Here is a 25,648-nt window from a genome sequence, read left to right on the forward strand (position 1 = left end):
TCCACCATAGGGCAGCTGCCAGTGATAGGGGTATTGTGGAGGAGATTGAGATGGTGCTGCAGCTTCTGAGGAACAGAGTTGGGCAAAGGCATCCATCTGCAAGTTTACAGAGGAACTCGTTCTCGCTCTCTCACCTTCACTCCTCTGCAGCTAATTCCAACTTGAGCTGTGCGTCTTGCATCTCTCTGAAGTTCTTCTGTGCTTGTTCTTGCATTGCAGCGATAATGTTCATTATTACTGCAAGGTTTCCCTTTTCCTTTTCTCTCCCCTCGCCATGAAACGTCTGCCGCTGTTGGATGGATTGTAATTTGAGGGCTCGCCTAAAATATCAAAAAATAAATACTAACACTGTGACTTACGCAACTATACTGTAAAATAAAAACATGTAAAAAGTATACATATGTATATAATGATGAAAACAGTCACACATAATTATCAATAGTATTGCCCGCTTCCCCGTTTTCTTTGCCCAACTCGTCCCTACTATTCTCTTTGGAATCATCTTCTGCATCTGAAATGTTTGTAAATGAAGTGTATAAAGTCAATTCAAAATAATGTGTTAAGTAATAATCTGAATATGTAAACAAAAACAAAGTGATCTATTAAAACATCATAATATCGTAACCAGTGACTTGCAGCACTAATATTACATTAATAATAATAATAATAATAATAATAATAATATAATGTGTTAGTGATAAGAGGCTACGTTTACCTGAAAAGCTTTCCAGAGACCTTGATCGCTACAACCCTCTCTCATTCCAGAGCAAAGATCCATTTCACCTGAAGATTTAACCAAAACATCCATCAGCGAAACATAACCCATATATTCCCACTGACGTTATTGCGTTTGAAAATATTGTATCAGATTTTGCAAATTATTTCAATATATTCTTAGAAAAACTAAGTTATTAACTATTTTATAACAGTAGATCTGTCAATTGTGTTTTTTAGACAAAATACCTGTCTTTACAGTTTGTTAGTCTACAGAAATAATAAGAAATGCAAGATACATAGTATCCACCACTATGTAAACATGTGCACTGTATTATTGTACTAACTTTGTTATTACGTCACGCTCATTCCATTGATGTGATTACAGTGTTCTTGTGTATATAACCTGGTATTTGTAACCCTTACATAATGCATCCGCCCAACTACATTCTACTACTAATAATACACATATTACACAATATTAAAATTATTAATACATAAATAAATACTATTACTAGTATAATAAATACTATTACTAAATACTAACTATATATATATAATATATATATATATATATATATACACACACACACACACACACACTCTCACCTTCCTTCATCGTTGTTAAGAACTTCCCTCTCTGTTGTTCTCTCATTATCTGGGTCTTCCTTTTCATCACTCACCTGTTCGCTACTGGCACCTCAGAAGGGATTTTATTTTAGAGCAGCACTGCTCTGCAGTACGCTTTACCTCATAGTCCTCATCACTAATTTTGTGGAGATCACCAGCAATCTGCCGGTACACCTCTGTGTTTCGACGGCACCCATTGAGTTGCTGTTGGGCACAGTTGTCTCTCCACAATTCAGTAAGACGGAGCACCGCATTTCTCCCCTAAATGGCACCGTGATCACTTGTATCACCTGGTGACAGAGATCGAATGACTCTTGGTGTTAGATCTCCCTCTCGACCTGTGAGGGCACTGTGTAAAAGAAACAGAGTACCCTTAACTAATGGCATGACAATTTATTCCGTAGGGTAGGTGGAGGTCGGTCATTTAGGAAAGGAGCGGAGCTACGGTATCCAAACTCAATTACGTGGTATCTGAGGATTGGAGGAGCGGATGCGCTCGTTAACCTAGGGGTCATGAGCGAGGATATAAATAGGGGTCATAGCGGACGTGATCTGTTCCTTTTGTGAATGGTTAGAAAACAACCTAAAAGGAGTCCCTGCATTTAAAAACTGCGAGTGTTCTGTTAGTCTGCCTTGTAAACGTTGTTTGTTTCGTTGGTTAAAAGATTACTAACACAATCCGGAGCTGCAGCCGCAGGCCAGCATTGAACACGGACACCAGCACTTCACTTTCCACTAAGAAATGTCTTTTCACCACAAGCACTTAAATCACGCACCGTAGGAACTGTGTCTGTGTCTTTGTGTGGGTGATAAAACTGGACTTTTTGGTTGCGGGTCAAACCTGTGGGATTTTACAAACCGAAGTGATACACGCCGCTGTAATCACTTCCATCATTATTATTTACAGGTGTTTGCCTTAAGGCTCTGGACATTGTAGTAATTTCTCAATAAACTCCCTTGCACCTGTTCGTAATTGTCTGTGTGATTTGTACCTGCCCTGCACTCAGTATCCATTCACCACTTTGCCACACACCTATTTTGGCATTTTTTGGTGTAGCCATGATAAAGGTACTGCTCACCGTAAAATGTAAAGCTGTTTAAACTGTAAAGCAGGACATGTGCGTGCTTCAGAATATTGACTTAACTGTATGGATACCGTGTCGGTTTACCTGTCCACACTTAAGCTGTTCTGAGTCGTATCGAAACAGTACCGGTTTGAAACCTGCTCTTTTTTGAGTTTAAGAACCGATAACCGATAAGAACTCCAGTCTGGACAGATGTTTTGGTACGGTTCCGCAACGATACCAGTATAGAAATGCTAGTGTGAACAGGGCAGTAGATCATGTGCCAATGTGGCCTTTCAACTAGGCATGATTAACAGGATGGAAAGGCTGTCCAGTGCCGTCTTTTAGCATTCACAAGACAAGCTCCAAACAGGCTCAAACCTAGTAAAGGCAGGTTTAGAGAATTGGTAATTATTCCATTTTGGAGCAATAGAAATTCAAACATTTAGTAAAATACTCTGGCTTGGATTTTTAGATTTGTATAGTTTAAACTTTTGCAGCCTTAATTGTACAGTCACATTGTCAGTGCAGCACTACTAGTGAGAGCTGAGAACGCTATCGGGGCTGGAAGATCTCATGGTTGGAGCTACAGTGCAGCACTGGAAAGCAGGCAGGTCTCCTCATTCTAGCTCAGTTCTGTGGTCGGCTGTGCCACTTGCTAGACTCGAGCTGTTTCACAAAGTTACTTCCACTTTCATTTGTGTTCGGCCTAGATCCTCAAAAGGAAAGCTCCTTTGTATTGTGCGCTGGAGATTGTAACTGGGCTGCTCTCTGTTTTTCAGGAATCGCTTGCAGTAAGTTCTGGATTCTGTGATGGAACATCGTGCTGGTGAGTTGGGAGTTTGTTTGTTTCTTCTCCTCATAGTGAGCTCATCCTCCTGCTCAGTGCTCTTTCACCCACCTCAAATAAAAGCCTTATTTTAAAATGGAGATAGGCAGACCTGGGGTCAATTATAATTAATTACAATGCTATTTTGTTTAAGTACAATTAGTTACAATTATGCTGCTGCAATTGCAATTATAATATTGCTAGGACGAACACAGGATTTTCATGTTCGGATATTCGCTCATAATTTAAATATTCGTTTGGATATTCGTTCGTTTTTCAAAAAGTAATAAAAGCCATTATATTGCTCTGTACGCAGGCAGAAAACAGCAGGGCAGGGTGTGTGGCCGTGGCTTCTGTATGTGTGCCTTTAGTTTACAGCAAGACCTTACAATATGTAACACATTAAAATTATCCCAGGAGTAAAGAATAAGTTGTGTAGGACTTACTTTACCCCAGTGAATTAACTACAAAACAAAGGATGCAAATAGCAGCTCAAGTTAAATATTGTATTTATTTATTTTTTTCATTCCTTGCCATTGCCATTTCTTCACAGTAAACAGTGGCCATAGACACCTTTTTTTTTTTTTTTTTTTTTTTAATTCGGCAAATATTTTTTTCTCACTTTCTCCCCAATTTTTGGAAAGCACAATTATTATTTTTTCTTTCAACCCGGCTCACGGCTGCCCCACCCCGCGCTGACTCAGGAGAGACGAAGACGGACACGCGTCCTCCGAAATGTCTGCTGTCAGCCGTCCGCTACTTTTCACTCTGCAGGCACGCCATGCAGCCACCTCAGAGCTACAGCGTCTGAGGACCACACAGCTCTGGGCAACTTGCAGGCAAGCCCACAGGTGCCCGGCCAGTCTACAGGGGTCGCTGGTGTGCGGTGAGGCGAGGACACCCTGGCCGACCTAAGCCCTCCCCACCCGGGAAGCACTTAGCCAATTGTGCGCCGCCCCCTGGTCAGCAGTGGAATAGCCTGGACCTGGACCAGGGTGCATCCTGCACTCCACGCGGAGTGCCTTTACCGGATGTGCCACTCAAGAGACCCTCCATAAACACGTTTTCATAAAGTGATAACATAAGGTTTACTTGTGTCTTTTTGTAGCTGAACAAGCAACTGAAATTTAACTTTAAACACTTCAAATAAATAAAACGTGAAAATTGTGTTGTAAAGTGAAGGAAAAAAAAATCACTGTTTTTGTTCTCGTTTATTACATTCCACATAACAGAAAGTCGCAACAAAAAATATATAATATATACAATCTATATAAAAATAACTACACAACATTTTCAGGAAATGAGATTCTGGCTCGCTCTAAGCAGCACAACACATTTGTTCCCAGATGGCTTTCTATGGAGATCACTATGTGCAAGTGCACAATCTGGTTTGTTTACTTTTTGCTGTCTAAAACCTTTAAATAGAGGCTCGAGAGCTGCTGTGTTGGTCCTGTGTTATTTTTTTATGTATAATTTATCTCACAGATCACACAGAGCTCTCTTTCATTTGCCATTTTTTGAAAACTCTTGCGCAAATTCTGGTGAGACGGTAAATAAGTGCAAGGTATTTTTGTCATTTGTAGCAAATATGAACATCTGAGTTTTGTATCCGAATACATATCAAAAAATATTTTTTCGAATATTCAGATATTTATCCCAGCACTAAATTATAATTACAATTACACTAAAAAGTAATAAATTGTACCACATATTAGCATGTTTTTCTACCAATCACTAATCAGAGGTACAAATACAGAAACGTACTATAAAGTTTTTTCAAACAAATGGGGGTCACTAAAAGTGGCTGAAAATGCGAGAACAATGTTAGCTCAACGTAAAAACACATGGATCTTTTGAATGATTCAACTAGGAGTGCTGTGATGAACCCCCATGGGACCTGGAGAAATGTTTGTTATATCAGGGTGTTCACTACATAAGAAAGTTTACAAACGAGACGAGGCCATTCGGCCATCTTGCTCGTTTTGGTCGTTAGTAGCTTATTGATCCCAGAATCTCATCAAGCAGCTTCTTGAAGGATCCCAGGGTGTCAGCTTCAACAACACTACTGGGGAGTTTGTTCCAGACCAATGAATCAGATCACTGCGTAGTCTTCTTTGTTCAAGACTGAATAGATTCAGTTCTTTTAGCCTGTCTGCATACGACATGCCTTTTAAACCTGGGATAATTCTGGTCGCTCTTCTTTGCACTCTTTCTAGAGCAGCAATATCCTATAATAGGGTTTGGCATTTTTCTATATTAGAATAATGACAAAATGGCAATATTTAGTACTTTTATGAAGATTCCTTCACATTGAGCAACAGTTAAACGGTATTGTGACAAGGTACTTGTCTCATGTGTGGGTAACCGCATTGCAAGACAGAGAGACATGGGAGTTGGAGTTGAAATGCTGACACAGGCGCGCAAGAAAGTAAACAAACGTGTCATGTGACGCTACCAACGATGGTAACGCACAGAGGACACACACAGAAGACAGGCAGCAAGTCTCATTTGATCAAACATAACTCCAAAAAGCACACAAAACAAACCTGTTTCCACATATTAATTACACCAACACTAATTTCCCCCTGTGTTACAGGTATGTTTAAAAGAAAACAGTAAAGAAATGAAAAAGGGAAGAATGTACACTTACATGCTGAATACAGTAATTACATGTCCTTTCTCTTGAAAAAACTATCCAGGGTAGATTGCTCCTCAAGCCCGTTGCCTGGTTGCAGTTTGTGTGAAGATGACGGACAGGCAACGATTGCATTCGTCATGCATGATTTGTACTACAATAGGTCGTCTTTGAATTAGCGTTATCTTTGAATTGGTCAACCATGGTGTTTGTTTTCACTGAGAGAATAACACACTGGAGAAAGTTCAGTGTCAGCCAGTACTGAGATCGTTGTATCCGGGGTCGATCCTGTACGTGATCGTTCTAATAGGACTAATGTGCATTGACAAAATCAGTTCTTGCTGTTGGGATCGTTAAACGGGTGTTCGTTATAAGAAGGGTTTGTTATCGTGAAGTTAGCCTGTATATGGTAATTACAAATGCAATTGTGCATGTGTGCCAAGGTTCAACTACAATTCCAGTGATGTAACTGCAGTGAATCACCACTGACACAATTGCAGTGATATTGTAACTGCAGTGAATCACCACTGACACAATTGCAGTGACATTGTAACTGCAGTGACTCACCACTGACACAATTTCCGTGACATTGTAACTGCAGTGACTCACCACTGACACAATTTCCGTGACATTGTAACTGCAGTGACTCACCACTGACACAATTCCAGTGACATTGTAACTGCAGTGACTCACCACTGACACAATTCCAGTGACATTGTAACTGCAGTGACTCACCACTGACACAATTGCAGTGACATTGTAACTGCAGTGAATCACCACTGACACAATTCCAGTGACATTGTAACTGCAGTGAATCACCACTGACAATTCCCGTGACATTGTAACTGCAGTGACTCACCACTGACACAATTCCAGTGACATTGTAACTGCAGTGACTCACCACTGACACAATTTCCGTGACATTGTAACTGCAGTGACTCACCACTGACACAATTCCAGTGACATTGTAACTGCAGTGACTCACCACTGACACAATTTCCGTGACATTGTAACTGCAGTGACTCACCACTGACACAATTTCCGTGACATTGTAACTGCAGTGACTCACCACTGACACAATTCCAGTGACATTGTAACTGCAGTGACTCACCACTGACACAATTTCCGTGACATTGTAACTGCAGTGACTCACCACTGACACAATTCCAATAGTAACTGAGCCTCGGTCTGGAGGTAATAGGTACTGTAACAGTGATCTTGGCAGCAATCTGTGAATGTGACATTTGTTTAATTTGTTGACTTGTGAGAACTCGTTTTTAAAAACATACTGTGTGTACATGTGCATCTATGGACTACAGTGTCTGCACACTAGTCGGTGTGTCAATAGTGCATCAGTATACATGAGCTTCAGTATCTACAGTGTACTGTATATGTGTATATGAGGTACTGTATCATTTTATGGGGTCAGCAAAATGGCTTGTTTTGGGATTTCTTTCACCCTGTTGCTTTTCACACAAACACGTGGTGAACAGAACATATAACCAAGGCTCGAAGTTAATGTATATTTGGTAGCATTTTGCCGCTCAAAATTTGCTACTAATTTTTTTTCTGCAGTAGCATTTTTCTGACGACCCTGAGTGAACGCGCACATAATTACCAGTATTAGTTTTTTTAAACACGTACTTTGTCTTGCATAAAGCTGGAAAACATTGCTAATAGAGCTTCCCAATTTGTAGATGACTGAGGTTTGTACCGCCCAATGGAGATACGCGCGAGGCCCACAATGCAAAGCGTATTGGACAGTGGAGTACAAATACTGTCACAAATCACAATGTGGATACAATTTCAAGGTATGAAGTTTATTTTGTAGACCAAAAGTAAAATTAAATGTGTAAACATTTTCATTTATTTATTTTCTTGGTAACCGGCAGTGACCTAACAGGATATTAGTTTTAAATTAAGTTTATTCAGTGTCTATACAATGCTGATTTAATCTGTCATGGGGAATGGTGGCTCTGGTTTTGTTACAATGTTTACCCTGGTTTCACCCACTCTATAAATGAACACATAACAGAGAGATCATTATTACTATCAAAATTCAGACAACAGAAAAACAAACAAAAAAAAAACAGGTGCAAATAGTTAACGTTACCATGATCCAAGTAATGGCTTCCTTGTTTTAAAAGTACAAATAATAGAAGAAATACAATCTTGAGGAGCAAGAGGGAGGGAGGGAGGGAGGGAGGGAGTGCTGGGTCGGAAGGAGGGTTGGAGGGAGGGAGGGAGTGCTGGGCCGGAGGGAGGGAGGGAGGGAGGGAGTGCTGGGTCGGAGGGAGGTGCGGAGGGAGGGAGGGAGTGCTGGGTCGGAGGGAGGGAGTGCTGGGTCAGAGGGAGGGAGTGCTGGGTCGGAGGGAGGTGCGGAGGGAGTGCTGGGTCAGAAGGAGAGCTGGAGGGAGGAAGAGAGGGAGTGCTGGGTAAAAAAAACACTATTCTTTTGTGTACGACTCTGTGCGCCTTCCACCTTCTCAGTCCTCTGTGGATCGGCCACCGTACATAGAAAAAGAAAAACAAAAGTTAACAGAACACAAAAACCGCTATGGCACCGACACGCCTTTCTTACCATCACTGCTCCCTCAAGCTGCAAAGCCCCGCCCCTGTAGTCAGTGGAACAGCAGTCCTGTTCTGTGTTAATATAATTCACTTGACTCGAGTGGCCGGGATCTACATACCCGCACCTCTGCCCCTCACCAAGATGACGCCCCTCATAAGGTTACTTCTGTCACGGTCACGTGAGCTTGGTAAGGGAAGTCCAGTTAGCTTGGTGCCTTCTTTTGCCGGGAGCCTGAATTGCACACTGAAACCCCTTTGACTCATGCATTAATTTATCCATCTGTTTTCTTTTTATAATTGATTATCACTACCTTGCGTACTTCTCCTGTTTAACAAGTGAAACGTGTGCTTTATATATATATATATATATATATATATATATATATATATATATATATATATAGCACCGTCAAACTATAACTTATACACATAGCCAACTAATGTTACTGTTTAATAAAACAAACCGTGTGTTTTTAAATCTTGGTTGATTTCCCTTATTCTGTTATTACTTTTGATGATGCGATCCTCACTACTGCCTTAAAAAGTTAACTTCTAGCCCTAATATAACCTGTGAGCTTGCCCTGCGCTGAATGCACTTCCTGCAGTGGTGTCCAGTACACCTAACCTGAGAGCCTGCCCTGCACTGAATGCACTTCCTGCAGTGGTGTCCAGTACACCTAACCTGAGAGCCTGCCCTGTGCTGAATGCACTTCCTGCAGTGGTGTCCAGTACACCTAACCTGAGAGCCTGCCCTGCGCTGAATGCACTTCCTGCAGTGGTGTCCAGTACACCTAACCTGAGAGCCTGCCCTGCACTGAATGCACTTCCTGCAGTGGTGTCCAGTACACCTAACCTGAGAGCCTGCCCTGCGCTGAATGCACTTCCTGCAGTGGTGTCCAGTACACCTAACCTGAGAGCCTGCCCTGCGCTGAATGCACTTCCTGCAGTGGTGTCCAGTACACCTAACCTGAGAGCCTGCCCTGCGCTGAATGCACTTCCTGCAGTGGTGTCCAGTACACCTAACCTGAGAGCCTGCCCTGTGCTGAATGCACTTCCTGCAGTGGTGTCCAGTACACCTAACCTGAGAGCCTGCCCTGCGCTGAATGCACTTCCTGCAGTGGTGTCCAGTACACCTAACCTGAGAGCCTGCCCTGCGCTGAATGCACTTCCTGCAGTGGTGTCCAGTACACCTAACCTGAGAGCCTGCCCTGCGCTGAATGCACTTCCTGCAGTGGTGTCCAGTACACCTAACCTGAGAGCCTGCCCTGCACTGAATGCACTTCCTGATCCGTGCACAGCCCTCGAGTGAGCCAGGTCCCTGGGAATGAGTCTAAAGATATAGAAACGAGACAATTCAAATACTCCTCACCGTATTGGTGATGTATTGTGATATATCAAGACGATATATCACGATATATTTAACAATCTGATCAAGGTTTTCTTTTAATATTTTTTTAATACGTATTTTTCCAAAAACACAAGTTTGTCAACAGGATCAAGTTTTAGTCTTGTCTGTTACATGTAGCCAGTGCTTCAGATAAGGTATTGAGTCCTTGAGCAATTTAGACACTGTGAGTAAAAATTTTTTGGGTGAGTAAAATGCAATATTACCTTGAAGTCATGAGTACTTTCAATAAATACTGTACATACTTAATGCTGCTAATTTCAAACTGCACTTGCCAGTCTCCTCGCTGAATTAAACCGAATGTCCTGGGGGAGGAAATTAAATATCCATCTAATCTGGGGCTTAACTACTGCAGTGATGGTCATGCTGGATTTGCATTTCTCCTGGTTGATGAGAGAAAAAAGCATTGTTCCTTAAAGCTCTGTGTTAACTCTGTCTTCTAATTTGCACATAATGAGGCTTGTTTATATTTCATTGGCTTGTTTATATTTCATTAGCTTGTCTAAAAAAAAAAGGCTTGCTCTTTGAGACGAAATAGCGCTGAGCCAGCAGCCCTGCTCTGCTGCGCTGAAATGAAATTCCTAATGAGAGCGTTTTCAAGAGTTATAATTAGACCAGGGACGGGGACTAAACCAGCTGTGTCCCATGGGAGGTGCTGAGAAGAGCTTATCCAGTCACGGTTAAACCTGTCCGGGACGTTCTTTCACTCAAGCTATTAACGATCATATGCATGTCGCACTTGTATTTTAACACAGTCAATACTAGAAGTAATAGAAAAATCCTGAGCACTGCATTATGCAAAATCTCACTTTATTGTTTAAAAGAAATGAAACAGAAGAGAGCTCCTGTTTGGGTCGTCAGACCTTCATCTTGGAAATGTCAACCCATTGTAAAAGAATGCACACTTGTCACCAATCTGCAATCAATCAGTTCAACTGAATAATCTTCAACCGGATATCAATTATCTAAGAGCCATCAAATGTCATCCTATTGAATAGAACTACACCTATTAGAGGGCATCTCTAGACCATGAGTTATAACATTATACGTAGTATATCATATAATATTACATGTAATATATTTAAATGCCACAAAAGCTTCACAATTTGACCAATGCAACACTTCCGGAATTAATTCATAATATATAAAGAAAACTGTTCAATAAATTTAAGTACAGACATTACAAACACTCATTGAAACCCTTCTAAATAGGCAATTGATTATATCAAAAAGTCGTTATATACAATCAAATGTCCGCAATACAATCAAAATGATACCGGCATGTCCAATCACATTACTTGTATCAAAAGGTTGTTATAGCATAGATATCAGATCAGAATCCTCTGTAAGGCCTTTCGGTTTTAAAGTGTGTAAGGTGTAGATCCAATAAACTTCTATTTGAGTTCAGCTACATGCCCTCCTCTTATTGGGTTTTTCATGTTTTAAATTCTCTAAAATCTCAATGCAGAAATGCTGTGGCTGTAATCGTTCAAGTGGGCCGCTACGTGGTAATCCCGATCATTTCTACGTACTTTTATGTTCACTAATTCTTTGTTTGAGCATACGTGTTGTTTTTCCTATATATGCCAAACCACAGGGGCATCGTATCATATAGATAACATTAGTTGAAGTACAGGTAATTGTGTCTTTTAAGTGGAAATCTCTTGCCTGTTAAAGGGAGATTTTGAGTTGTTGTCGTATTATTACACTGAGCACAGTTGCCACATTTATAGTTACCATTAGGTATTGGGCTTAACAGAGTTTGTGTCTCTTGGGTTGAGAATTTGCATGTACCAATTTATCCTGTATATTGGGGCCTTGTTTAAAAACTACCAAAAGTGGATCTCTTTGAACTGTGTCATTAGAGACGGTCAGTGGATAATAAATGCCAGTGCTGATTAATAGCCGTTCTGAATAGGAGAGATTTTGGAGTGTATGTCATGATAAATGTAACACAAAACTTTTTTTTTTTTTATTTGTTTGTAGAAGTTCACCACGTGGTTTGTTCAAAGGTGAATTAAAAGCTCTTTCCACCCAGCTATTTGTATCATCTCTCTGGCTTTAGCTACAAACTCCTCTGTGGTGTGGCATACACGTCTCAATCTAAAGAGTTGACTCTTTGGTAAAGGCATAGGAGGGAAGCTGTTGGCTAAAAGTAATGTGTTTTTATCAGTTTCTTTTTGATACAAGGTAGTGATTAGACCCCGATCTGATTTCTCTATCCACATGTCTATAAAATGTACTTGTTTCCTATCGTATTCAAGAGTACATTTCAAATTAGGATCGACATTGTTTAAACATTGAAAAAAATAATTCAATTATTTTTCAGTCCCCGTCCAAATACAAAACACATCATCTATATATCGATACCATTTAAAAAAACTTTTGAACAGAAAACATTTTCAGAAACATTATAGACAAACTTCTCTTCAAAGAAACCCACATATACATTTGCATAATTAGGAGCGAACGTTGGTCCCATGGCCGTGCCATTAACCTGTATCTTCAAAACTAAAGTAATTCAAATTTAAAACAAGGGACGCCAATTCGTTAATAAATTCAGTAGGTGGAAATTGATCTAGTCTCAAAGCCCTCTGAATGGGGGATATTTGTACAGAGACTTGCGACATCAAAAGTGACCAGCAAAGTGTCATCAGGAAGGTTGTCTGCCAGTGATATTTTATTTATTATATCTGTAGAGTCTCTGATGGGTTAGTCAGGAGTTGTTTGTGATCCTGATGGCTTGGATTTTGTATTTGCTGTATTTGAGGAGGGATGTGTATTACAGAAAAGATTATCGCCACACAATCTGTACAATATCTTGCTGCTCCACCGTCTTTTGTGAGTTGTGACAGACCGTTACAACATTGAACCATAAACTCTGATGTGACTTTCACAAGCACTGGCCTGTCCGGTGTAACCTGTATTCAGGGTGGCCATCACGCTGTGTGGAGGCGATTGGTTAATGATCAGCCTTGAAGGAAAAGTGGGTCATTACATTACAAGGAGCCAGCAGCCCTTCCTAGAGCTGTGTGAAACCTATCTGACAGGCTAAGATTAAAACACAGTTAATTTTATCTATAGATAGAATAAGTAGGGTTACAGATGACCTACTGCTATGTGAAAAATGCAGCATAGAGTACAGTAGGTCTCAGCAAAATGAATCTGGTTGCATACCTTTTACTATTCATTATCAAATGAACTTCCCCCTGAGCAGTCAGATATCTCACTTTTTGCAAAGATTTTTATAAGAGGTTTCTCTTTTGAATTTGTATTTTTTCATGCCCACCCCTTTACCATACCGAGCTGTGACAGATTGTAATTGAGGTAGCTAAGCATGTATTAAAGACCACTTGTCAGGAAATAGGTGGTGTGGATTACATTGTCCTTGCATTCAGTTTCAAGGCAGTCTAGCCCAGTGGTTTGAAAAGTACTGGGTGCGTTGCAGGAATGGACTGGACAGGATGGAGTCAGCCTCGGTTGTTTGTGTGGGCTAGCTGATGTTTGCGTTACACTATGCAATTGATTGGACATACTTGTCTCTTATAATGCACTCTCCTGCTGTTTCATATTGTTCAGCCAAATTATAAATTCATCATCTATTTTAACCAGGAGTTAGGCTAGTAAGGCTTGTGAGCTATCGGCACATCAGCATGCACCTTGTCCTGTGCGTACCTACAGTGCCGTGAAAAAGTATTTGCCCCCTGTCTGATTTTCTGCATTTTTGCACATTTTTCACATTGTATTTGGTCAGATTTATTTGTGGGTTGTAGTAGTATATAGAGGGAGTCTGAGAGAAAAAATGAGACCAAAGTTTGGTGCTTCTTTCATTTGTTTGGTGTGCAAGGTAATCAAACATGCAGTCTTCAGGTGTGAAAAAGTTATTGTCTGCTCCCCTAGTTAACTCAACCCAATTAAAGGGATAATTAGGGTCAGCTGTTTGAGTACTTTGGTTAACAACCAGGCCTGATTTGGGCCAGCCCTGCCCAATATAAATCTGACTAACTTTGCCCCTTACCATCAGAGTGAAGTTGTCAGCACACGGTTCTAGAGGCACATCATGCCATGAACAAAAGAAATTCCTGAAGACCTCCGGGGAAAAAAAGTTGTTGATGCCTATCCGTCTGGAAAGGGTTACAAAGCCATTTCTAAGGCTCTGGGGCTCCACCAAACCACAGTCAGAGCCATGTTGTCCAAATGGAGAAAGTTTGGGACAGTAGTGAATCTTCCCAGGAGTGGTCGTCCTGCCAAAATCTCTCCAAGAGCAAGGCGTGAAATCATCCAGGAAGTCACAAAGAACCCTAGAACAACATCCAGGGATCTGCAGGCATCTCTCGCCTCGGCTAATGTCAGTGTTCATGACTCCATCATCAGAATGACACTGGGCAAAAATGGGATTCATGGCAGAGTAGCAAGGCGGAAACCATTGCTCACTAAGAAGAACATGAATGCTCGTCTCAAGTTTGCCAAAAAAACACCTGGATGATCCTCAAGAGTTCTGGAACAATGTTCTATGGACAGATGAGTCAAAAGTGGAACTTTTTGGCCGACATGGGCCCCGTTCTGTCTGGCGAAAACCAAACACTGCATTCCACAGTAAGAACCTCATACCAACAGTCAAGCATGGTGGTGGTAGTGTCATGGTTTGGGATGCTTTGCTGCATCAGGACCTGGACGCCTTGCCATCATTGAATGAACCATGAATTCTGCTCTGTATCAGAGAATTCTACAGGAGAGTGTCAGGCCATCCGTCCGTGAGCTGAAGCTGAAGCACAGCTGGGTCATGCAGCAAGACAATGATCCGAAACACACAAGCAAGTCTACATCAGAATGGTTGAAGAACAAGAAATTTAAAGTTTTGGAATGGCCTAGTCAAAGTTCAGACCTAAACCCCATTGAGATGTTGTGGCAGGACCTGAAACGAGCAGTTCATGCTCGAAAACTTACAAATGTCACTGAGTTGAAGCAGTTCTGCATGGAGGAATGGGCCAAAATTCCTCCACGGCGCTGTGAGAGACTAATCAATAACTACAGGAAGCATTTGGTTGCAGTTATTGCTGCTAAAGGTGGCATAACCAGTTATTGAGTCTAAGGGGGCGATTACTTTTTCACATGGGGGCATTTAGTGTTGCATAACTTTTTAATAAATAAATGAAATATGTATCAAATTTTTGTGTTATTTGTTCACTCAGGGTCCCTTTTATGTAATATTAGGTTTTGGTTGAAGATCTGATAACATTCAGTGTCAAAAATATGCAAAAATGCAGAAAGTCAGACAGGGCGCAGATACTTTTTCACAGCACTGTAGGTAAGAACTGAAGCCTCACCTAAGAATTCTTTGATCGTTTGGTAGCATATTCTAGATCGATACCGGATTCCTTGTATCAAGGAATAGCACAGACACCGCTGTCCATGGTGGAGGAGCATTGAAACTCCATAGCAGACTTGGTTACAGTGATGCAGTTGCTGATTCTCATCTCTAGAGGGTGCCAGGATGCCCATGTTGGAATTTACATTCCAAAGAAGTCATCGTCGCCCCGCCTCCCCCTCCCCCCCCCAGCTACAGTGCAGTTGAACAATCTGCAGTGCAGTGCAGTCACTAACACACAAGCAGCGATCCTATACAAAGATGTGCCGTGTTTACAGTATAGTACTTCTCTCCAGCTGCTCATGTTGTTCTCTGTACTGCAGGGCTGTCATTAAACCCTAAGTTTCCATCTGCTGCTGGGACATAGTGACGGCAGCAGGATGGGAGTGGGAATGGAGGCTGATCTTTGACTATTTCATGCCTAGTTTAATATTGACCCATTTTTTAGTTTCCTTTGTTTATATAAAGGGGTGTAATAAGGGCACCTGTCTGTCTGGCTGTCCACCCATATATCACACTTCCATTGTCACATATTTAGCTGTGATGAAGCAGCCTTTACTTGGGGCTGAGCTAGACTGTGTAGAAGCTTTGTGTTCCCAAAGACCTGTGCTGCTTGTGCATTACAGAATCCCTGTGCATGTCCTAGTATCACTGTGATAGAGGGTTATTCTGGGGCGTGTGCTTCCTCTTACGAGACGGGAGAGGAACACTCTGCAGTGCTTGACCTGTGCTGCTTGTGCATTACAGAATCCCTGTGCATGTCCTAGTATCACTGTGATAGAGGGTTATTCTGGGGCGTGTGCTTCCTCTTACGAGACGGGAGAGGAACGCTCTGCAGTGCTTGACCTGTGCTGCTTGTGCATTACAGAATCCCTGTGCATGTCCTAGTATCACTGTGATAGAGGGTTATTCTGGGGCGTGTGCTTCCTCTTACGAGACGAGAGAGGAACGCTCTGCAGTGCTTGACCTGTGCTGCTTGTACATTACAGAATCTCTGTGCATGTCCTAGTATCACTGTGATAGAGGGTTATTCTGGGGCGTGTGCTTCCTCTTACGAGACGAGAGAGGAACGCTCTGCAGTGCTTGACCTGTGCTGCTTGTACATTACAGAATCTCTGTGCATGTCTTAGTATCACTGTGATAGAGGGTTATTCTGGGACGTGTGCTTCCTCTTACGAGACGGAAGAGGAACGCTCTGCAGTGCTTGGCCTGTGCTGCTTGTACATTACAGAATCCCTGTGCATGTCCTAGTATCACTGTGATAGAGGGTTATTCTGGGGCGTGTACTTCCTCTTACGAGACGGGAGAGGAACGCTCTGCAGTGCTTGACCTGTGCTGCTTGTGCATTACAGAATCCCTGTGCATGTCCTAGTATCACTGTGATAGAGGGTTATTCTGGGGCGTGTGCTTCCTCTTACGAGACGGGAGAGGAACGCTCTGCAGTGCTTGACCTGTGCTGCTTGTACATTACAGAATCCCTGTGCACGTCCTAGTATCACTGTGATAGAGGGTTATTCTGGGGCGTGTGCTTCCTCTTACGAGACGAGAGAGGAACGCTCTGCAGTGCTTGACCTGTGCTGCTTGTACATTACAGAATCCCTGTGCACGTCCTAGTATCACTGTGATAGAGGGTTATTCTGGGACGTGTGCTTCCTCTTACGAGACGGAAGAGGAACGCTCTGCAGTGCTTGGCCTGTGCATACTTCCACACTTCCTGGCTCAGCAGCATGGACTGTTCCAGATCTAGATCGGAGTGTTGCGTTGAAATATTTACATGATATCAAGCCCCTCCATCACTTGTTCTAAATTATTTATGTAAAAGACTTCATTGTATATAGAAAAGACTGTAGAAATATTAAATGTAAAGTAAATGAGACTTCTCTGTACACTATTACTACTATGTAAACACTAAGCATAACCCCTGTATTAGGCCATGTATAGTTTTGACAATGGTTAACATGTGGCTAACGTTTAACCTCTAAACTATTAGCAGCCCTAGTCCAGATTGTTCTAATCTCTTAAAGGAGGTTTTCACGCAGAGCAGGTCACCCGGTTGGGACTGGGGGAGTTGGAGCTGCTTGTCCCTTAAACACTAGCAGCAGGATGTCTGCACAGTTTGTTGTGAGGAACTGTTTTCACATATACCATAACACAGTGTTCACAGTGTAATTCTGTTTCATTGTTATTTTTTTACTGTTTCTGTACTCTTCAAATCAATTATGAAAGAAATAACTTTCAGCAGATGTCAAATTCTGAAACTCATTGCTTAAGAAAAGGCAACTTGCAGTGTTATGTGGTCTGGACCAGTATTTTCTCCTATAGGTAAACCAGCACAAACTTACAGAATGAAAGAATGTGCAACACTTATCAAGTGGATTTACCTTGATCTGAATTCTTTATGTAGCTTTGACTGAAGCACAAAATATGAATGTTGCCTTCATCTGTTGCTCATCTAAGTAGGTATATTTCCACTGCATGCTGTAAAGTGAAGTGGATTATAGAGCATTCCTCTCTGATGTCATTTCCTCCTGCTTGGGGCTTCACCTTGCTCCCGACTCGCATTGCATTCCCTCCCCTCAATGACACTCTCTTATTTGTCCTTCTGTGTTGCCGTCACTACCTCTGCCTTGTTGTTATTGTTAGCTGCACGTAATGGGGAAGGCTGTCAGTGTGTGCTTGTGCTTGCTAGGACTGACTTCCAGACAGGTAGCTAGTTCAGCTGTGGCTTCAAACACTCCCTCCTCCCCTTTCGCTATCTTATGGCCCTAAACATTCTACACACAGGAATGATCGGCATCCCTCTGTTAACATCGCTGGCATGCTACTTTATTTATGAAAGTCAGGGCGAGATACAGGAAGAGCACTTATGAGTGGGAGAGAGGCGGAGGGAGGCTTGGCTGGCTTAAGTTACAACGCTCTGCTGAATTGTGTGGGCTGAGAGAGATTTTTTCCCCTCACACTTTCTTCTTTGGGGACTGTATGATCATTAGAGAAAGAACCTAAAAAGGCAGAGTGAGCATGGGACAGACGGTGGATTCGGAGTCAGCCACTGAAGATCCAGATTCCAGCTACGGTGAGTCGCTGAGAGTTAGAGGGAAAATTACAAATCCTCTACTGAGCAACAGCAGGTGTGGGAGCTTCTGGAATGTGGAGATTGTGAAACTCAGTGCGTCTCCTGTTCCACCCAGATCTCGGGAACTGTGCAGAGCTGAGGCAAATCTAAATCGTTACAATAATGCACAATCTGGAAGGATCTGTATTTGTGTTGCTCTCTGTTTTTATCTGATGTTCTGTGCTGCTTTGCTGTGCTTCTGTGCAAGGAGGGTCACTGACAGTGCTAGTTGTGTAGTTTGAAAGTCTGTCACTGCCTTGTCTATCTACACTGCAAGGAGGCCAGTGGGATATTGGAGTTGGGCAGGGTGGCTTGTTGTGTGATTGGGTTTTTTGGTCCAGTAGTTCAGGGGCCTGTTTGGAGCAGTGTGATTTGTAAAAGGAGGTTGCTGGCTTGTCATCCAGTTTCAGTATTTAATTCCCTGTGCCAGACTTTGCAACAGTATCGTTCTCTGTGTGTTTAAGAGGTGTGTAGGTATTGCCGATACTGTGCGGTATACAGTGTGTGACTCAAACAACCCATTGTCCCCAGTCAGGTTTTAGATCAGGCCATGGGGCAATAACAGCAGTGACTAAAGTGGCCGATGACATTGAGTGGCTTGGACAGTGAGCAGGTGGCAGCTGGTCTTTATTGATCTGTCCAAAGCTTTCGATACTGTGGACCACATGCTATGTGGTAGGTCTCTGATAAAGCCATTGATTTGGTTCTGTACTTATTTAACATATAGGCAACAATAGGAGGAGGTATGTTGTATTCTATTGTAAAGATAAAGAAAGGTGTACCACAGGGCTCTATCCTGGGTCTGACACTGTTTTCACTGTATTTTGAAGGTGTGTGTCAGAATCTGAATGGAGTCCATTGTCGCCTATGTGTGGATGATACAGTGCTTTCTACTACCGTTATGCTCCAAAGTAGAAGTCATGTTATTAGGAGCTGTATTCTTCCCTTGTTTGATCTGTATTCGCATGCCCCCCTCAAACCCATCACTGCCACTTACTGGCTTAGTTAAACTGGATGTCACTGGATTGTAGAAGGCAATTGCATTGGGGACTTTTTGAATGTAAAACTGTAATAGGTTTGTTGCCAGGTTTCCTAGCCTCGTTGCTACAGGTAAATACACCCAGGCAGGGTTCTCGTCAGCACTGTTGAGCGTAACGGGCCGTTGCGTTGCTACCTGGAAAAATGACGCTGTATTCAGGCCGTGACGCTGCGTTTTCAGTTTGCGTAACGGCCAAAAAATAATAATAATCCTGTGAAACATTGTTGATTATTCCTGTATGTGAGAAATTGGTTTGCTTAAAATACTCTTAATACTCTTCAATGGGTTGGTTGTGACAGCATGTTCTTTAGTTTGGTGCGTGTAACGTATGCGACACGGAGACGAGATTGAACTTCACTGAACTTTATTAGCACATTCCCCTCTGTTGACAGATGAGGCTAGATCCTGGGATCCCTGATACACAGCTCTGTAACAACCAACACCACTGCAGATCTTTATTATTACACCAGAACTACGTTCCCTCTCAGACTTTCATTTAGTTAGGCACTGTGGCTAAAGTAACTTAACATTTTTTAGCCACACTGGAAAAACTTTAATACTATAAACATGTTCGAAACATACTGTTTCAGCAAGGCAAAAAGATGTGTTTTCAAATAAAATGTATTTTATTTGAAAACACGTAGATATTTAAATGCCAGACCCTACCATTTACAAAACACACAAATATTATATTTAAATTGCACTATAATTCTGATTCCCATTTAATAAATGCAAAACTTAGTCCCACATGAAAAAACATCATTACAGATTTCCTAAATTCTGAATAGGTTTGCAGAGATATTCATGTAGTGCATAATCCTTTACATTATTTTGACTGTGACACGGTTTTCTTTCCACTACAGAACGGTAAAGCAAAATTGTGCCAGTAGACAGTGCTATTAGTGTATGTTAATATTAATGCCTCCCTGACCAACCGCAGCTCTAGTTACACAAGATTGTACTAATGTGATTAATAATATTAGTAGGATTGTACAGGCACTACTGTGTTTAAAAATAACATTTTTGTACTGTGTTCTTTCACCTGTGACTACTGACAGTAATGCACCGATTCTGACATTAAACGCAAAAATCATAGTGAGACGAATCCTTCTTTTTAAAATAATAAATGTGTTTATTATTTTATTAAATTATTCCTCTTTCTGTTACTATTTCCAAAATATATTTCAACATATTTTAAAGAGATAGCAAACAACGTGGAAAAAAAAAAAAAAGAAAACTTAGCCGTGATCTTGAAGCTGTGTGTTTCTGGCTTGCCGTCTGTGAAAATGTTCTTTCGGGACCAGAGGGTGTGTTTGAAACCATGACTGCTTCACCTCCTCGTGACAAGTATCACAGGCATATTTTAGTTTGTTGTACATGGATGACTGGTATTCCTTGGGCTACATCTTTCGGAACATGATTCTGTTTAATTGGTCTGTACAGTTTGTTTTATAACATTTTTTTCCGTTTGTTTGTTTTGTTTTTTTTACAAGCAGCGCCGTCCGCTGACTGTTTCTAATTGGAGCCTCACACCAAACGTTTGGCATGCATATGTTACGTGATCAAGCTAAAGAGCTTTCATTGGGCAAAATGAAATCGAACTAAAGAGTCTGTATTGATTCATCTACCAGCATACGTTGAATGTGCTGGCAGTCTTACACAAGTACATTTTTCAAAGCCTTCACCAACGTGGCGAACTTCGGGAAAAATAGTTGAGCCACAAGGGAAAGGGTTTTGCTTGTGGCGAGCAGCTAGCGGGAACGTAGCATAACAAGCTGGGTTGAATCCATAAATCATTCAGATGAAGAACAGTAATGTGTATTCCAAACAGTTTTGAGATATTCAATCTTTTATTTCAAGATCTTTAGAAAAAAATCCAAAGTACCACAATTTTGCAGTAATCCTTTTGTATGACTTCAGTTGCCCATAGACAGATTTGCATATAGTAGGTTTTAAAATATAAAAGTACATTTGTTGTATATTAACTATTAAACAACAGTGACAAACAGGTTTTCCACTTATTCTTGCAAGCACACGTGTGATCAAGTGTAAGTTACGTCTTTTAATGGTGCAACAACCACAAAAGCAAAACTCACAATCACATGATCACAGTAAAGTTTATTAGAATATTTAAAATGTGAGATGATGCATGTTATTAGTATAGCTTTTTTTAGTAATCAATAGCCTTTATTATTTTAACTACAAATAATACAATACAACTCACAGGCTACAACTGAAAAAAGAAAACAGTCGTGAATTTAAAAAAAAAAAAAAAAAAGGTTAGAAAACCTATTATTTATGCTATTGTTGAAGGAAGAATAAAAACAGTAATTCTATCCACAATCGTAGGTCAGTCTTAATGTTTTGAAAGGTAAAAACAGGATTCTCAGTCGGACAGAAACGATAACACTATGGCAAAAATGTAGTTTCCCCTCCGTGGAATGGCGTCCATGCGTTGCTAGGAAGTATGTCATCCTATGACGCAGACTCTGCATCTACTGACAACCTTTGTAGTCCATCAGTAGTCCATTGATGGACAGCAATCTTCAAGTCATGCCACATATTTTCAATTGCATTTAGGTCAGGGCTCTGACTGGGCCACTCAAGGACATTTACTTTTTTGTTCCTTAGCCACTCCAGTGTAGCTTTGGCTGTGTGCTTTGGGTCGTTGTTATGCTGAAAGGTGGACTTCTGTCCCAGTTTCAGCTTTCTTGCAGAGGGCAGCAGATTTTCCTCAAGGACTTCTCTGTACTTTGCTCCATTCATTTTCTCTTCTATCCTGACAAGTGCCCCAGTCCATGCCGATGAGAAACATCCCCATAACATGATGCTGCCACCACCATGCTTCACAGGAGGGATGGTGTTCTTTGGGTGATGCGCTGTGTTGGGTTTGCGCCAAACATAACACTTTGCATTAAGGCCAAAAAGTTAAATTTTAGTTTTGTCAGACCACAAAACTTTTTGCCACATGGCTACAGAATCTCCTGAGTTTTTTTTGCATACTTCACACAGGATTCAAGGTGGGCTTTCTTGAGTAATGGCTTCGTTCTTGCCACCCTACCATACAGGCCAGATTTGTGGAGTACTTGGGATATTGCTGTCACATGCACACTTTGACCAGTCTTGGCCATAAAAGCCTGTAGCAAAGTTGCCATTGGCCTCTTGGTAGCCTCTCTGATCAGTCTCCTTCTTGCATGGTCATCCAGTTTGGAGGGATGGCCTGATCTAGACAGGGTCTTGGTGGTGCCATACACCTTCCACTTCTTAATAATCGTCTTGACCGTGCTCCAAGGGATATTCAAGGCCTTTGATATTTTATTATACCCATCCCCTGATCTGTGCCTTTCAACAACTTTGTCCCGGAGTTCTTTTGAAAGCTCCTTGGTGCTCATGGTTGAGTCTTTGCTTTGAAATGCACTACCCAGCAGAGGGAACCTACAGGAACTGCTGAATTTAACCTAAAATCATGTGAATCACTACAGGTGGAGGCCACTTAACTTGGTGTGTGATTTTGAAGGCGATTGGTTACACCTGAGCTAATTTAGGATTGCTATTACAAGGGGGGTGGACACTTATCCAACCAAGCTATTTCAAGTTTTTATTTTTAATTAATTTTCTACAAATTTCTAGAACATTTTTTTAACTTGGAAGTTGGGGGGTAGGATGTGAAGATAAATGGAAAAATAAATATTTCAACCCTTAGCGGTCCATTTATTCAGCACGTCTCAGGCGCGTCAGGTCCAACTTATTTTCACATGCGCAGTTTATTTTAGACATGCTGTTTCAAAGTATTTTTTTCCACAGTAAAACAGGTTAAAAGGCACTGCATATCAACAGTACACTCAGTACTGCATCTCCAGCCCCGCCCCATCCCGTGTTCTCTGTATTTTTCACATACCTCTACATAGTAGTGCATACCGATAAATCATCTCAGAAGCAGCTATCTTGTTTGTTTATGTCCGTGTTATCTATGTGGTGTCGGAGCTATCTGTATTCATGAGATACGCCCCTTTTTTTCCCGGCTTCTCTCGGTTCCTATTGGTCTCACTCGGACATTGAATCGTTTTCTCTGCTTTTTCCGGAGAAAAAACGATTAGACCTGTTTTTTACGTCTTTTTGATGATGTCGGGTCCGACATTGGACCGTAAGGGGAAAATTGCAATGTCGGTCCAGGTCCGACATAGGACCGCAAAGGGTTAATGCATTTTAATTCCAGGCTGTAAGGCAACAAAAGGTTAAAATTTTGAAAGGGGGTGTAGACTCTATAGGCAGTGTGTGTGTGTGTGTGTGTGTGTGTGTGTGTGTGTGTGTATATATATATATATATATATATATATATATATATATAATGTATATGTGTGTGTGTGTATATGTGTGTATATATGCCTACAGAGAAAAGGTTGCTACTTCGAGCACTGATCTAAATAATAATCATTCTGCATGTAGCCTCATTTCTGTGCTTTGGTATCTGAGTTGCATTTGATGTGGCTCTGTGTGTGTTTTTTATTTAGTCTTGGACTAGAAGAGGTAGGTTCATAACTTTCCATACAGTATTTACTCTTCTTGTATTGCAGTTTGAAAAGACCATAACCAAAACAAGTGTGTTTACAGTAGGTTGATGGAACTTTGTGCTCTATACACTCTAAAAAAAAAAAACCTGCAATTCTTTCATTATTAAAGTATGTGGACAAGTGGTTGTGAAACTGACTTTCTGAAGTATTTGGATTTGTGAAGTAAGCTTCCCTGCCACCAGTTGTATCTTTTAATGTATAAAGTGTAGAATCAAAGTCTTCATTTTAACCTTCAGAGTTTACAGTAGTCTTCTAAAGTCATCTAGTGGATTACACAGAGTTCTGTGCCTTATTCACAGCAAACTAAGTACAGAAACATGACATCCATGCATTGTTTATGCATTAATTCTATTGTTTTTGCAAACTGGTAGTAATGTTAATGCAGTGTGACTATGATATGATAATGTCCAGGCTGTATAACTAGTCATCTGTTGACAATCACAATGTTATGTGTAGTTGCTAGCAATAAACTGTTTGGGCGACTTTGCTATTCATTTCATACAGTTGTATAGCTGCATTTCTTGGACCTTCAATGTTTAATGTGTTGTCAAAATAATAAATATCCATGTATATTGTGTGGTACAGCCATGTGTTTTAAAAGTGCAGGTTCTTAAAGTACAGCGTAACCTTCAACAAGGTGCATGGTTCGGAGACTCCTCTTTTCTGTAATGTACTATATTATACATGGCTGGTGAAGTTGTAATGAGGGCTGTGTATTGTGCTGTGTTCTCTACACAAAGTACCCATTGTGTTTGGCCATCAGGTTCAGAGCCAGACTTGGTAATAATAGCCCTGCAAGCGGGTCCTGACAGAGCCTGCCCAGGGGCGCAGCATGTTCCTGGGGCGCGGCATGTTCCTGGGGCGCGGCATGTTCCAGGGGCGCAGCGTATTCCAGGGGTGCAGCATATTCTGACAGCAGCACGGACAGGACAACACTGTTTTTGCTTGAGCAATAGCCCAGGAGATACTGTATGTATTTATTATTGAATCCCCGCTCCCAGCTCCCTCCCGTTTTGAGTTCCTGTTTCCCTGATGGTCCCAGTGGTTCAGTGAGGGCTGGGTGGGGTGCTAGTTTGTATTGTGCTGCTTCCTGCAGCCTGTTCATTTTGGCCCAACACCATTTCCTCGACACTGGCCTCTCCAGACCCTCTCCGCAGTGCTTCCCATCTCACTCTGCTCTCGGCCGGCTGCGTTTTCACCCTGCTGCTGTTTCATGGATTGCTCTACATGGCACAGAGAATTATTTTTCGGAGGTGCTTCGCTAGTCCAGGTACTGGTGTAACTTTGTTAGACTTTTTTTGTATTCTTGCCAGGACTGGGGATAGTTTTATGTTGTACTTTGATTGGACATCTTGGGGGGGAAAAAGCATGGTGTTGCATGGAGATTGTTGCTGGTAAATATTTTTACTTGGACAGGCACATTAGAAACAAAGCTTTACCACTGTACAGCATGTGCAACAGCGAAGGGTTGTAAGAATCCAGCTTGTGAACTGGACTTAATCAAAGAGAAGACTAAAGGGGGCCAATAGGCTTTAAAAATGAGGATGAGAACCAAACAAAACAAGGTACTGTGTACTGAGGCAGAACTGTTTCACACATGGGGTAGGCAGTGCAGCTGCTGTAAAAAAAACTACCAGGGCAAGCAATAGAAGCAAACACTATTATTGGGGAGAAGGAGATGGATGGATGTGGGGTGGCACAGTACAGTAT

General features: G+C 41.5%; 1 protein-coding gene across 9 annotated transcripts in view; it reads left to right on the top strand.

Annotated features, from left to right (window-relative positions):
• The window catches only part of LOC117969377 (phosphatase and actin regulator 4-like), a 68,055-nt gene that overhangs the window by 18,298 nt on the left and 24,109 nt on the right, over nucleotides 1–25,648 (top strand). For 3 of the 9 annotated variants that reach the window (XM_058997748.1, XM_058997747.1, XM_058997749.1), the window contains exon 2: nucleotides 3,191–3,237. In XM_058997748.1, the coding sequence (XP_058853731.1) occupies nucleotides 3,222–3,237 (16 nt within the window). In that variant the 5' untranslated portion in view covers nucleotides 3,191–3,221. Of the gene's footprint in view, nucleotides 1–3,190; nucleotides 3,238–17,866; nucleotides 18,290–25,063; nucleotides 25,209–25,648 lie in introns of those variants that run through there. The other 6 variants (XM_058997745.1, XM_058997750.1, XM_058997751.1 and 3 more) reach the window with 6 other exon arrangements.

Source organism: Acipenser ruthenus, chromosome 23, assembly GCF_902713425.1.
Source record: "Acipenser ruthenus chromosome 23, fAciRut3.2 maternal haplotype, whole genome shotgun sequence".
Taxonomy (NCBI): domain Eukaryota; kingdom Metazoa; phylum Chordata; class Actinopteri; order Acipenseriformes; family Acipenseridae; genus Acipenser; species Acipenser ruthenus.